Source organism: Emys orbicularis, chromosome 10 (genome assembly GCF_028017835.1).
Source record: "Emys orbicularis isolate rEmyOrb1 chromosome 10, rEmyOrb1.hap1, whole genome shotgun sequence".
In the NCBI taxonomy this organism is placed as follows: domain Eukaryota; kingdom Metazoa; phylum Chordata; order Testudines; family Emydidae; genus Emys; species Emys orbicularis.
Window position 1 is genome coordinate 58,791,328 of NC_088692.1, and position 13,909 is coordinate 58,805,236.

The 13,909-nt window shown below is 40.5% G+C and overlaps 1 protein-coding gene across 2 annotated transcripts in view; it reads left to right on the forward strand.

Annotated features, from left to right (window-relative positions):
- The first annotated feature begins 1,674 nt into the window (after window positions 1-1,674).
- Window positions 1,675-13,909, forward strand: part of BNIP2 (BCL2 interacting protein 2) — a 28,370-nt gene continuing 16,135 nt past the window's right edge. Inside the window, exons 1-2 of one of the 2 annotated variants that reach the window (XM_065411478.1) lie at window positions 1,675-1,751; window positions 12,639-12,772. In XM_065411478.1, the coding sequence (XP_065267550.1) occupies window positions 12,723-12,772 (50 nt within the window). In that variant the 5' untranslated portion in view covers window positions 1,675-1,751; window positions 12,639-12,722. Of the gene's footprint in view, window positions 1,752-2,944; window positions 3,313-12,638; window positions 12,773-13,909 lie in introns of those variants that run through there. The other variant, XM_065411477.1, reaches the window with a different exon arrangement.

Genomic DNA, 13,909 nt, shown 5'->3' on the forward strand with positions numbered 1-13,909 from the left:
ATAATTTTGGCATATGTGTTACATAATCCCTCTGATGCAGGTATTCTCTCAATTTTACAAATGGGAAAGCTGAACGGACTTGCCCAAGAACACAGAGTCAGCATCAGAAGTGGAATAGAACAGATATCCTGATTTTCAGACCCAGTTCTAGCCACCAGCCAATTCAGCAGTTTTCCTTTTCCTCCCCATAAGAAAGGAATGTGATAATGATGAAGATGACCTTTTGGCTAACCACCTGTACTTGTATTTCTCCTTTCCTCAAAATGCAATAGCATAACATTATTTCATGCAGTAGGAGGACATTTTGGGTGCAGCTGCTAACCCATTGAAATATCTTAATTTTTTAATTTTCCAAGTATGTGGCTATTTTAAAAATTATAACCTTGATGTTTCTACATATTATTGAGATGATTTTCCTTTCCATGGAAAAGAGTCCGTCCTCTTTTGAGACTAATTACACCCATTTCTAAAGCACCCATCAAAATGCTTTATGGATGCATTTATTTAGATTTGTCTAGAATAGTGAATTCCCTGACTGGAGCATGAACCACGACTCTTTTTTCCAGTGGTGGGTTGCTGGTTTTTTTGGTTTTGGGGAGAGTAGAGGCAGGGACACTTCATCCTTTGGAAAATGCTTTTGTGAAGAAGTGGGTCTTGCCCTATGCCTTGAAGGTAGACAGCCCTAACCTCATATGAACCTCCAGCTTCTAGAGGTGAAGGACTGATACACTGCCTTTTTTTTTTATTGTTTTGATAAATGTTTATAATTTTATTATTAAATTGATGTGCAGTACAGGGAATAATTTCTCACTGGCATGATAAGCACTGAGACTTGTTACTGCTTTTCAGTCACAAAGTCCCCTGGGGCTTGGGTAGGTTCTGAGAGTAGAGCACAAAGGCCCAGATCCTCCAAGGTATTTAGGCACCTCATTCTCCCTGATTTCGATGGGAGATAAGTGCCTTCATCCATGTGAGGATTGGGGCCAGCCTGACTCCTAGCTACTTGCCCTTGGAACTGCTATGCCCCCTCACCATGCAGAGGTGCTGGAACTAGGGGTGCTGCTGCACCCCCTGGCTGGACGTGGTTTCCAGCATATACAGGGGTTACAGTTTGGTTCAAGGGCTCTCAGCACCCCCACTATACAAATGGTTCCAGCCCCCCTGGCACCAGGGTATCTCAGCCCCCCACCCTCCCCTCCAGCGGCTGAGGCCCAGCACTGCAGTAGGAGTTTGGTACCTAACTCCCAGTGCAGCCCAGGGGCGTTAGGTGCCTCAACCTCTGTCAAACAGGCCCTGTGGGTCGCGCCCAGCTCGCACCGGAAGGCTGGGGCAGAGCAGCGCCTTGAGCGTGGCAGGCTCGCAGACCAGCCTTCCTCCTCCGGCAGCTGCCCGGCCCCTGCCCAGGTAGAACACGCAGCGCCGCCCGCCCATAGGCCCCATCCCGGAGGTAGGCGGCCAATTCCCCCGTACTCGGCGCCTCGCTTCACAGCAGTGTCTGTCCCGCTCTCCCAGCGGCCCGCGGTGGTTCTTTCGGAACTCACTACGCATGCGCCCAATTTCCAACGCCCCGGGCCGTTCCCCCCCCCGGGGTCGTATGACCCGCCGCTCTCTAGTCTCTGCTTCTGGTTTCTCCCATTGCCCCTCCCATCCGGTTCCGGGTCAGGGCGGTGGTGGGGGCGGGAGGCGTTGGGGTCTCTCCGCTGCCCTGGCCGCCTGGGAGCCGCCGCCTAGAAGGATTTATTCCCCGTTAGGTACGTCCCGCTGCCGGAGCGGTGGAAGCCAAGGGGCTGGGAGACCCCGCTGTGGCTGAGGAGGGGCTGCCTGGGCGGCGGGGGGTGTGGGCCGTGGAGCTGGGGAGGCCAGTTGCTGGCGCTCTGTGGAGGGAGGGGGCGAGGTGCCCCCCGGAGGGGTGTGACTGAGTCGTGGGGCGCTGGAGATCCCGTTGCTCATTGTTCGAGGGCGGCCGCGTTCTTTGGTCATCCCCCGAGCAGGGGGCAGGGGCGCGGCGAGACAGGGGCCGGGCCGGGTGTGTGTTGCTCTGTCTCTGGCAGGCAGCTCAGTAGCCTGTGGCCACGGTTCAATTGGGCTGCCCAGGCTCTTTGTTGGGCGCCTTCTCGGTAAGAGTTTTGAAGGTAGGCACTGGCCTTCGATGTGCTTTTACAATAACGTAATAAACGTTAAACTACTGTATGAAGGTGCAGTAATAATGTACCTAACAAACTCTCAAAAGCAAAGCTGTTATCTGTACTAGAACATTAGTTAGGTTTCGCGGTGGTGTTTTGCTTTGCAGATTCAGAAGTCGTGCTATCCTGCTCAGTCTTACTCTGTTCTTGTGAGTAGGTTTGATTGAAACGTGCAAAAATCATACTCTGAAACGTGGAGTGTGTTCTTTAAATTGCTGTCAATTCAGCGGATAGCAGCAGGCAGAACAGAAGAGTATCACAAAGTCCGGAGTCAGTGGTCAGTATTTTACTATCATATGGACAGACAACTCCCTATTCCCAAAATGTAGCTGTTGAGAGTAGGAACCGCTTCTAGTGGTTACCCTGCAGAGAGGAAACTTGTTAATCTTGAGCTTCCTTTTTTGTCGAAACTCTCACACACACACACACACACACAAATATCCTGGGTTGATTGCTAGTTTAAAATAGGTAAATATTGGCTGCTTCAATTTTTATAGTAACTTAGGTTCTGAATATTTAGGTGGATACACCACATTAAATTACAGGAAATAGCGAGCTGGGTTCAATGTATTTGGCACCTTGAATACTTAATTCACTTGCATTTTTTCAAACTTCAACTGAATGCTTACGTTCCTGCTCTCTATGCAGAGCAGCAATAGAAGTTGCTCAGAACCTGAAAATTATAAACTCCAATGGCCTTGTATTAATGTAGGTTTCCCAAATTTTTTCAGAGACTAGACTCATGGACCACCTTCTCTTCACTCATGATTTAATGGATTACCTCTACCATTGAAGATCAGATAACTGTATCCCAGCTAGAACAATTGCATACATCAAATGAAATATGAGGAAGGAAATTAGTGTTAACTTCTAGTGTATTTATTCTAGTGTATTTTAATAGCTGGAAACGAGAAGGAGCCAGCACCATGTATCAATCAAGTCTTGGAGGATCACAGTTGGGGAACTGCTGGCTGAACTCTAAATCTTCCTTTAAATGATCATTGTTTGTGTTCAGTCAGGCTATAGATATAGGGTGACTGCATTATCACATGTATTTTATAATTGAAACAGACACTTAAGATGTTTTTCAATTATGCACAAGTTTCTTCAGTGGAAACTGCCAGGGTAGGTGAGTACATATAACTTGCAACTCTCTACCTCTGTTTTCCAAGTAAAAGTTCTTTGCACTAATGTCTAATAAACACTAATGATCATTATGTTGATCTAAAGTGATTACTACTAATCTTCTAACAGTATTTTCAGCATAAAATTTATAAACAACTCCATCTCTTTCAGCATATCTGTGCTTAATTTGGTGCCAAGTCTGTTAATTGCACAGCTGTGTTCCTGTTAGCCACGTTGAATGATTGGTTTATTAAGCAATAAGACATGCTAGGGGGTATGCTTCAAGATGATTATAACACCTTGGGCTATATTATGAGGCACAAAGCCGAAGTGGCTTTAACCAACTTAAAGCAATAATTGCTGTACAGTGCATTACCTAGAGTTCAGTATTGCTATTATGAAATGGAATTTAATGCAATTTCCTCATCAGTGAAAGCTATTTTTAGAGTTGCAAGATGCTTATGAAGCAAGGCATTTTTATTACTTTCTGAGGGGCGGGCAGGACTTGAAACTTAACCATCTTTATCAAGTACTAACTACCTGTTGTTTCATTTTTTTTTTTTTTTTTAACCTCATGTCACAAACTTACAAGCAATTCAAACAGGGTTTTGCTCAGGTGCAGTAAAACATATAATGGTATTTTAATCTCAGTAACTCTCTAGCCACTTGGTTGAATTTGGAAATGCTATTTTTCTAGTCACAGTTCATATGAAAGTGTTACCAAAGCTGAAAATGGTGTCATTGTCATTACGAAATGTTTCTATATCTATGTATTGTTTTTAAAAAGGCAACTTGAACTGGAATTTCATGCTTAACTGGTAAGATATCAAAACTAACTTAATGTTCTCACTTAAATGCTGTGGAAAAATGTAAAGCAGTGTTTTCTAGATAGCATTAATTATCAAAAGAGATTGGAATGAAAAGTTAACAATTTCTCTAAACTGAGAATAGAACTTTTTATTTGATCATTGGTCCAGGGCCAGTACTTAGAAAAACTTACTACACCTGAAGCCACTACTGTTAATCCACCACACATTCTGTCTTGGTGTGAAGTCACTTTAAAATCACTGCTAGTGTTAGAATGGAATGGATTTACTGTCTCTGAAAGATGGAGTTCAATCTAACATGGTGCATAATCCTTCAGCATCAAGTTGTTGACAAGATAGTAAGTTCATTAGAGCTTGCTAGGACTAGAAATGAATGCTCTATATATGTGGAAAGATAAGACTGTCTAGTTTCTGTTATACAATATTTAGTTCTAGCCATATTGGTTTAGAAGATGTATTTTAAAGCTACTACTACTTCCAAGTAATCCTATATTGATCCAGGACTGAATGTATAATGTCCTCTTCCTTGTACCACACTCTTAATTTTGTACAAATATCTGCTGTTTGCTTGTGAATCTTATCACTTCTGATGATCTCTGGTTTTAACTATAGAACCAATTGTGCTATAGATTCCAAAAAGAGGAAGGACACAATCTTGGTACCAAAGCTTTTTTGTCTTTTAGTACTTGGATAGGTGTCCGATCTCCAGTTCTATTGATTTGAGCTACTTAACCACAAATCAGGTTAAGTAAGGGCAGTAGGAAGGCAAACTTCACTATATTGGTTTGCTAGTGTATTTGCACCCTGATCTAAAGGACCTGCCTCAAACAATGAGATGGTAAGTGATAGGATGTGAAGACTCAATCTATAGCTGATTTGCTGATACTCCAAACAATGGAACAAACTGATAAATTTTTACAGTGTCAGTGGCCAAGCATTTTTGTCCATGGATTCTGGAAATGGACGTTTTAATAACACATTGTATATTTAATTTTGAAACATTAATGCTTCTAGCACCTCTATCAAAGAGTAAAAAATTGGATTTTAATGATACTTTCCTGTGCGGAAAATCTGGTTTTGACATCCAAATTTGTGTGCTTTGAGACACCTGGAATATGGAAATCACTGAAAAGCCAAACTTTGGCTCTTGTAAGGGAGCAGAACTGTATACCAGGCATGTGATGTGAATTTCATCTTTTGGAAGTTAGCTACAGTAATGAAGGTCAGACATCTATATAGCGAACTTAGAGATCAAGCTTCAATTAATTATACAGGTAAAGTAATGGAGAGATATTGAAAGAAAATAAAGCTCACTGTTCCAAGAAGCTCTCTTTTGCTGGGGGAGGAGTGGGTGAGAACTAGAGAAAAATTGTTGGTGTCTCCCCCCCCCCCCCCCCGTCTTTCCCTTGAACTTCGACTGACTGAGAGTGAACTGCATTATCGGGGCATACTAAACATAGCTACGTTTAATTTTAGTTTGTTCTTCTATTACTGAAATAAAAATATAGGTTGAGGTGCTTTGTTAAGGAAGTATATTAGGAGATAAAATAACATAGTGGGTCCAACACTGTTAGAGCAGCAGGTTGGGGATCATGTACTGAGGATTTTTGTTTAGGAACTGCGTAAGCAGAAATTATAGTAGTGGTCTCTCTGTTGTTCTGCTTTGTAAGCATTTGTGAGCAAAATGTGTCAAATTATTCTATAGCTAATTCACAGGTCAGCAATATTCTGGCTTCCTTCAAACTGATGCTGCTTATTACTCCTGTTATATTAGTTTCATGTTCTTGTAGCTTCTGGATGATAGTGCTTTCATGCATGAAGCTTCACTTAGACTGTTTTGTCTATCTTGACTATTTAATCTGGATGAATGTTTAAAGAGATACTGAAGTTTAGTTGACCCAAAATTTGATCTTTCCTTTAATCAGCATGTATTTTGCAGACAATCTCTTATGCAGGGCTTGAAATTCTTCTTGTAAATGACTTACAATTGTGTTATACAGTCCTTAAAAATACCTGCTTCTTAAATATAGCTACATGTTCATCAGTGAATAGAATATTGCTGATAAGAATCCAGTTGCAATCATCTCTCTCCTCCTGCCTAGTTAATAGATCTGGGAAGTTCTTTTATAGAATAACTTAAACTTTACTGCATCTTGAGCAAATACTCAAACCCTATTCATGTTACATACTTAAGTAATATCTTTTAAGTTTATCCACACGTCTGATAAAATGTACATACACAGGGATTGCTTGGCCACTGAAATGCAGCAACCTCTGAGGTTAAGAACAGTTGTCAGCTGATACACAGCATACTCCAAACATGTAGTGAGAGGAAAACTTGCTCAAGGTATTGGGGATTTTAGATGTCAATGCAGTGTAGACAGTCTCTTAAGAGCACCATCTGAAAGTGCCACATTATGAACTGTGTGGACATGAGTTTCTCATTTCCTAATCTCCTGTGTTCCTTTTAATTTCTAATCTTTTATTTTCACATTTAAAGCAGTATCTTTCCAGTTTTCTCTCATTACCTTCTTGATTGTTCTTAGTAGCTTTTACTCCACACAAAGTATTCCCTGCTGGTTGTTACTCTTACACAACTTTCCCTTTGTATATAGTCTTCTGTTCTGCAGTCTATTTTGAGAAAGATTTTGACTGAGTTAGGTTCTCCAAAAGGGAAATACTCTACAGAAAAGGCCATGTTCAAAATTTACCTGCCCTTATTGATAGGAATGTCTAGTTCCAATCATGTAACTTTCTTTCAAATGTTTGACATTTACTGTCTGTTAGAAACATTGATCACTTAATTAACAAGAAGACACTGATTTGTTAGTGTCCAGTTTCAATATGTAAGAGAGACGAAACCTCATAAGGAAAATCATTTGACTCAAGCACCAGGAGCTATTCTAAATGAAGTACATGACTTTTTAGAACTGTAGTCGGAAGTTTGTCATGACATGGAGAGGGAACCCTCTGGAGTACATGTTTAAGAAACTAGTGTCTCAGATGTAACTGAACTGTGGTGGTAAAGTTGTAGCCAACACAGCTGAATTTCCAGATGAAAGTGGACTGCTGTCTTCTAAAGGTAACCATTGAGAGTTTGCTCATTGGCTAAAGGAATCATATAAATATTAATAATCCTTTGGTCTCACTCTGCAATTTTGTCTACTTGACATTGCTGTGCTACATAAAATCAGTAGCCCTTAAAAATAATTGTAGCAGATGTAGAAATTGGTTTTATGTCATGGGGATTGTTTGTGATTCATGCACTATCAATTATTGTTTGCCATTCAGGAATGGAGACGACTGTACAGTTTGTTAGAAATTAGATGGTTCTTGTTATCAGTGTAGGAGGGCCATCACTTCTTGCGTGCCTTTTAATGAGAATTAACAAAACAGTTTTCTGGCAGTTTGGCCCTTTATATTAGTCTGACTGCTTTTGCTGCATGATCAGATTTAAAGTTTATTTGCCGTTGTGGTGGAATGTAACTCAAAGTGCAGTCTATCTCTGAAGTGACTTTGAAAATGGCACCTTCTTAATCAATAAATTTGACTCTTGTACATCTCATGCTTTCTTAAGTGATAAGTTCTTACTGCTGCATACTCCTGTCAATCCTGTAAAATCAACATAGCTATGAGATTCTGAGCTAGATTCTGTTTGTGTGCATTACCAGGATTAAGTTTAAGTCCCAAATATTTGGGACTCCTTGTTACTGGTGATGTGTGAGCCTGAAAGAACAACACAGCTTGATTTAAAGTCCCAGAGTGAGTTTGCTTTTAAACAATTTAATTATCTGAAAAAATGTTCTGATTTTGAGACAATTGTGGAATTCCAATAAACCTTTAAGGCACTCTTCAAAATAGAACTAGACCATAAGACTTTGCTTAATTTTGTCTGAGACAGAAGAGAATAACTTCATTACCATTTCCAGAATTACACCTCTACCTCGACATAACACTGTCCTCGGGAGCCAAAAAATCTTACTGCGTTACAGGTGAAACCACGTTATATTGAACTTGGTTTGATCCACCGGCGTGCGCAGCCCTGCCCCCCCGAAGCGCTGCTTTACCGCACTATATCCAAATTCGTGTTATATCGGGTCGCGTTATATCAGGGTAGAGGTGTACTGGGAGTTTTCTATTGTTTGATAGTTTGTGGCAATAATGGATTGGTGTAATCCAGTTTACTAAGAGCTATTAATATTTTACAATAATACTTGACATCTTTTTTCACAACCTAACTGGTGCACAGTTTCCTCATAAGTATTAACCAATGATCAGCAGAACAATTAGGAGACAGCTAGCAAGCGAAATTTATTTGATATAATAATCTTCACAGTTACTAGTACTAATCATTCTCAGTTCATATTCTAATTCTCAGGTGAATCACTTCAGTGCTGTCTGCCATAAAAGTATTTGGCTGGACAATGTGGGTTGACAAACTTGTGACACTTAGCAAAGTGTCTCCCAAAAAGGTTCAGCCTGCTAGAGCATCTCTCAGGGGTTTTTAAGCAAACATGTTGGTACTTGTTAGTAAATTAACTATGTAATAGCCAACATCTGGGTCAGATCGAAGGAATAGATGCCATATAGATATGTGGCAAAGCAGTAGATGATTTGCAAGTGGCAACATTATAGGAGATGCTGATCTGACCCTTTCAGACTTTTAGTTCTTTGCAGAGCTTTTTTAAAGCGCCTCTTGTGCAGGTGCTTTACCTTTGTATTGATAGTATTTTATCTTTCTGGCCTAAATTGTGGAATGACTTTTTGTCCAAATTGGGCACCTGATCTGGACTGATCCTACAAAAATGCTAGGAGCTTATGGAAGCTTCAGTGAGCAGATATTAATTTAAAAATATACAGGTGATATTTTTCCACATTGAAGCAATGTTTGCATTCCTGTTGCGGCTTACAAAACAAGATCAGTTAACATGCAAAAGGAGACGTAGTTATAAAGATGCAGGAAAATATTCTGAATCAGACCTGTTAAATTATTCCTAACTCCCAGCTGTAGTCTGCAGTTCATCAACATAGTCATATAATATTTATAAAGTTTTTTATTATATTGTGTATTAGATATAAAGGTTAAAGGCTTCACCAATCAGTGTCATATATGTAAGTCACCTTTGTCAAAGTCACAGACATCAAAGGTGAGCACAAATCCTAGAAATAAAGATAATCATTTAGTTCCTTTCTCTCTCTCCAGCATTTTTGAGAGGAGCTGATAAACTTAATGTGCTTTAGTATTGATGTCTCCTTTTCTTGTTAACTATCAAGAATAAAATCTCTTGAAAGTTTACTTCCTAACAAATAAAAACTAGTAGTTTTCTTCAGGTAGGACTGAATCCTCTACTGTTTTGATTCACTTAGGAACTCTCCCTTTATGAAATCAGAATGGCAAGAAATCCTTAGATCAGCTATACAAGAACCTCTTATTTTTCTTAACTAGCTTTGACATTAAATTATACAACAGTCAGCTTACTAACATCTGGGAAGAAGTACACAACATTAAAAATGCCCTTGGTTTTCTAAATATGACTTATGATTTATTTACAATCAGTTGTAGAATCTAAAGAAACAGTAGCAAAATCATTAAGAGGATCTAATGGGGGTGCATAAAAAGCTTAGAAATATTACCAAGAGGACTGAAATTAGTACATGAATTCACTGGGCCAGAACTTTTAGTTCAGTTTGATCTATATTATCTGGAAGGTCCAAAACACATTGTATGGCTTTGCAAAATTACCAGAATTCTCAAGTTTTCAATGTAACATTTTTCCTCAATTCTCATTTTAGCAATTATCCCTAAAACTGTCAGCTCATCACTAAACTCTGAGGTGTATCAGCTTAATATTTGCATTAGTAATTTTTTATGAAATAGCATGTAAACTTGAATCATGTGAAAGTAAATGCTGTTTTCAGAGATGGAATTGTGGTAAAGATTCTAGAGAAGTCTTAAAACCATCGGTAGTTACAGATTTTCAGTTGATTGTACCACCTGTAACAGAGATGAAACGAAAGGCACTGCAAAGACAGGGGGAAAAAATCATATCTTCTGTTCTTTGTTTCCCACAGTTGAATAAGTAGTTTTAAAATCTTCTGTATAATGCTTCCCTCCTTTACACCATTGCTGCTTTTTAGGGGGGCATCATAGGGGAAAAGGTGGTGAAAGTTCATCTTGTAAAGTAAGATGGTGAGATAAAACTGCAATGATGGCAGTAAGGGGGGAGAGGAAGGAACAAGAGAAGCAATATTAAAACTTTCAGTGGGCTATGCTGAGCTAATTCCAAGAAATCACCAGCATTACAGGACATTACATATTCAATATCAGTTTTCATTTTGCTGAATTAAACCAATAGAATTTCAAAAAGGGGGTGGGGGAAGAGCAAGGGGACTGACATAAAATTAAGGAAGTCGTGCCTCCAGATTTCCCATGTGGTGCTAGTGTCAGGCATCTTCCCCAGGAGCATTTGATGTGACCAATTGCAAGTAGTCCATTCTTTCATATCCCTTTTAATTCCTTCATTCTGCAGTTCTGTAGGCTAAACTCTGCTTTCCCATCTGTGAGGCAGGTCCATGTAGAGATGGCAAGGTGTGATTTGAGAGCTAGATTGTGGCTGTGAGAGCAGAATTTTACTATTATTGAACACTAGGATAACTTCCAAAATCCAGCAGATAGGATCTTATTTAGAACACCAAAAACTGACACACCGCCCAACAGTGCTTCAGAAGGCTAATTTCTTGCTATATTTTACAACTTGAAACTAAAACGGACAGACCAAAAAAATACTTAAGTATGTTCTTCAGATATACTGTGCACTTTTCAGGAATGGGAGATACCATCATGGGCAGGGACATTGAAGAGAACTGGTTTTATCTATCAAAAACATAATTGTCCCCTGATCAAATGTTGTCCCCCTTTTTCATATCATTCTTCTCTGGCTTTCCTTCATTTAACAAATCAAGCTTGATGCCCTCATCCTTTCTTTAGTTCTCTGCATAATGTTGCCCCAGTTTGTGCATCTGCTGATGTCTCTTTTCCCATTGTTCCCTTTACACTCTTGCTATTCATGCCATTCTCATTGTTTCCTTCATTTCTTATAATGTTGCCCACAATGTTAGGAACAGTGTGCTAGGATATCTGTTTTCAGTTAACTAATTTCTGAAAACTGAAGGCCCACAAACACTAACCCATGACATCTCATCTCAATTAAAAAAATAAAATAAAACTTACCATATATACTTGTTCATAAGCAGAATTTTTTTTAGTAAAAAAGGGAAGCACCAGAGATGGGGGTCGGCTTATGAACGGGTACAGAGAGGGAGAGGTGGGACACAGCCCCTCCCCCCAACAGAGGGAGCAAGGAGAGGCAGCACAGCCAGCAGAGACAGAAGGGAAGAGGCGGGGCCAGAGTGTCTCCACTTCTGGCCACGCTGCTGTCCCCCCCCAGCCTCCGAAGCAGCTGCAGCTCCGGGGCTGGCAGGCTGCAGCTGTGCCGCTCAGCCCCACCCCCCTCCCCGCCCAGAGCAGGCTGTGGCCTGGGCGCCGGAGCACGCTGCGACCACGCCGCCCGGCCCAGCCTGCTGGAACATGCTGCGGCTGTGCCGCCCGGTCTGGCCCACCGGAGCAGGCTGCAGCTGCGCTGCCCAGCCTGCCGGAGCAGCTCCAGCCAGATCAGAGACATCCTCCCCAGATAAGGTGGGAAGGGATGGGATGGGGAGAGTGGGGGGGTCCCGGGCTAGGGGTGGGGTCATGTGGGGTGTGGTCACAGGGGTTACTCCCCTGACTCCCAGCTTCTCCCGCCAAAAAAATTTCCCCACCAGTTGCTGTCCCGGCCTGTCAGGGTAAGCAGCTGGTGTGCTGGGACACTGTTTACTTAGGTTTACCTCCGTGCCTGCGGACGCTCGAGGTAAACAAACCATCTTGGACCACCAGCGGCTTATCCTGATGGCCCGGGAGCCAAAGTTTGCTGACCCCTGAATTAGAAGGTCGGCTTATGAACGGGTTATAAAATTTTCCATTTTTACTTATCTATCTTGGGGGGGTTGGTTTATAAACGAACCGGCTTATGATCAAGTATATATGGTAAGTAATCTCCATTTGATGTATTTAGGTACTTACTCAGATAGGAATGGCATAGTATATCTCCCAAGACGTCAGATCCTCACAACATCCCTGTGAGATAGACAAGTATATTTCTGTTTTAAAAATGGGACACTGAGGCAGAGTAGGTTCTTGCTCAACATCATACAGGAAGTTTGTGGCAAAACTGAATGCAGAACTCTTGAACTGTAGTCCAGTGTTTTAAGCATAAGGCTGTTCTCCCTCCTAGTGCCTTTCTGTCTGATCATTTACTATCTTACTCTTCTAGGATAGACTGTTCTTTATTTGTCATTTGAGTGTCTAGTGCACTGTCAGTACTTAAATGCTGTTTTCGGAGGGGGTGGGTGGGAATTGAGAGAACATGGCAGTGTTATTAAACATTTTAAAATGTCTTGTCCACAGCTCTTCTCATCTAACACCCTATATCCAAGACAAGAGGTTCTGACTCACCAGGAGTCCATATTAGCTATTGAGGCAAGGCTGAGGATGGAAGGTGTTGAATTTAAGGAAGAGTGGCAAGATGAAGATTTTCCAAGGTGAGAGATGGTTTCTTTTTATTTGTAAAACTTTTCCAATAATCTGTTAAACTGAAATCGCTCCTCTTCAGAAACAAAGGCTGTCAACTGCAGTCTACCAGCTAGGCATTCATCCTGCCTCTACAGCATATTTGTGGTTGTATGCTCCTTGGGCAGTATGGGTCACTTGCCCTTATGCCTAATGTTAATATGATCTTTACTAGCAACATGTTCTTTTAAAACTAATTCTACTAATATCGTATGGCTTAAAGGGTCTCAGAACTTAATGGATGAACTTGCCTTTTAATGAGTAGGGAAGGGCTCTTATTATTAGCAACATGTAAGCAAGGAGGAATATTAGTCTGTGAACTTCCCACATTCATGCAATGAGAACTATACCTTAAAGCTTTAAGGTAACTTTGCATAATTCTGAAGTGCTACATATTCCTATTAATGCTTTCAAAGACTAAAAAGTATCATGTGCTCAAATACATTGGGTAGCAATTAAGTTGAAAATCAATTCTGGGCTGTCTACACTTTCAAGCTTTTTGAAAATTCATTAAAACACTTCCAAAACACCCCAGAAAATTACATAAACTGTGCAAGTAGGGAAAAAGACTTAAATATAAATCAGATCAAATTTTGAGCTTGATCCTTGATATGATGGTACAACTTCAAATTGGAGCTTTCAGGTGTGCTTCAGAATAGGGCAGTAAATTTTCCTGAAATGTGCACTGTGGATAGTTTAAGCTGTTATGAAGTAAAAATGTATATACTGTTTGTTATAAATTGTCATCTAAAACTTCATCCAACCTTGCTCTTTTTCTTATTGCTTCATAACAGGCTTGGCCCAAGACTTGAAGAAACCTTATGCTTCACTTTAGCCTCCAATTTTGTGTGGCATGTTGTTTTTTAATAATTGTAATTAAACTATTCAGTTAAAATATTTTTATATATATATCTTTCTGCCTTTTTGCTTCATCTTAGTGCTAAGATTGCTTAGATGGAAACTAGGACATAGGGTTTCTCAAGCACCATCTAACTAAATTATTTACCTCTAAGGCCCCTTTGTGCTTCATAATAAAATACAAGTTAGGTACTTTTCTGGTCTTGCTTAACTTCTAAAACATCACATTTTTAATAAGAACATAGAACAAT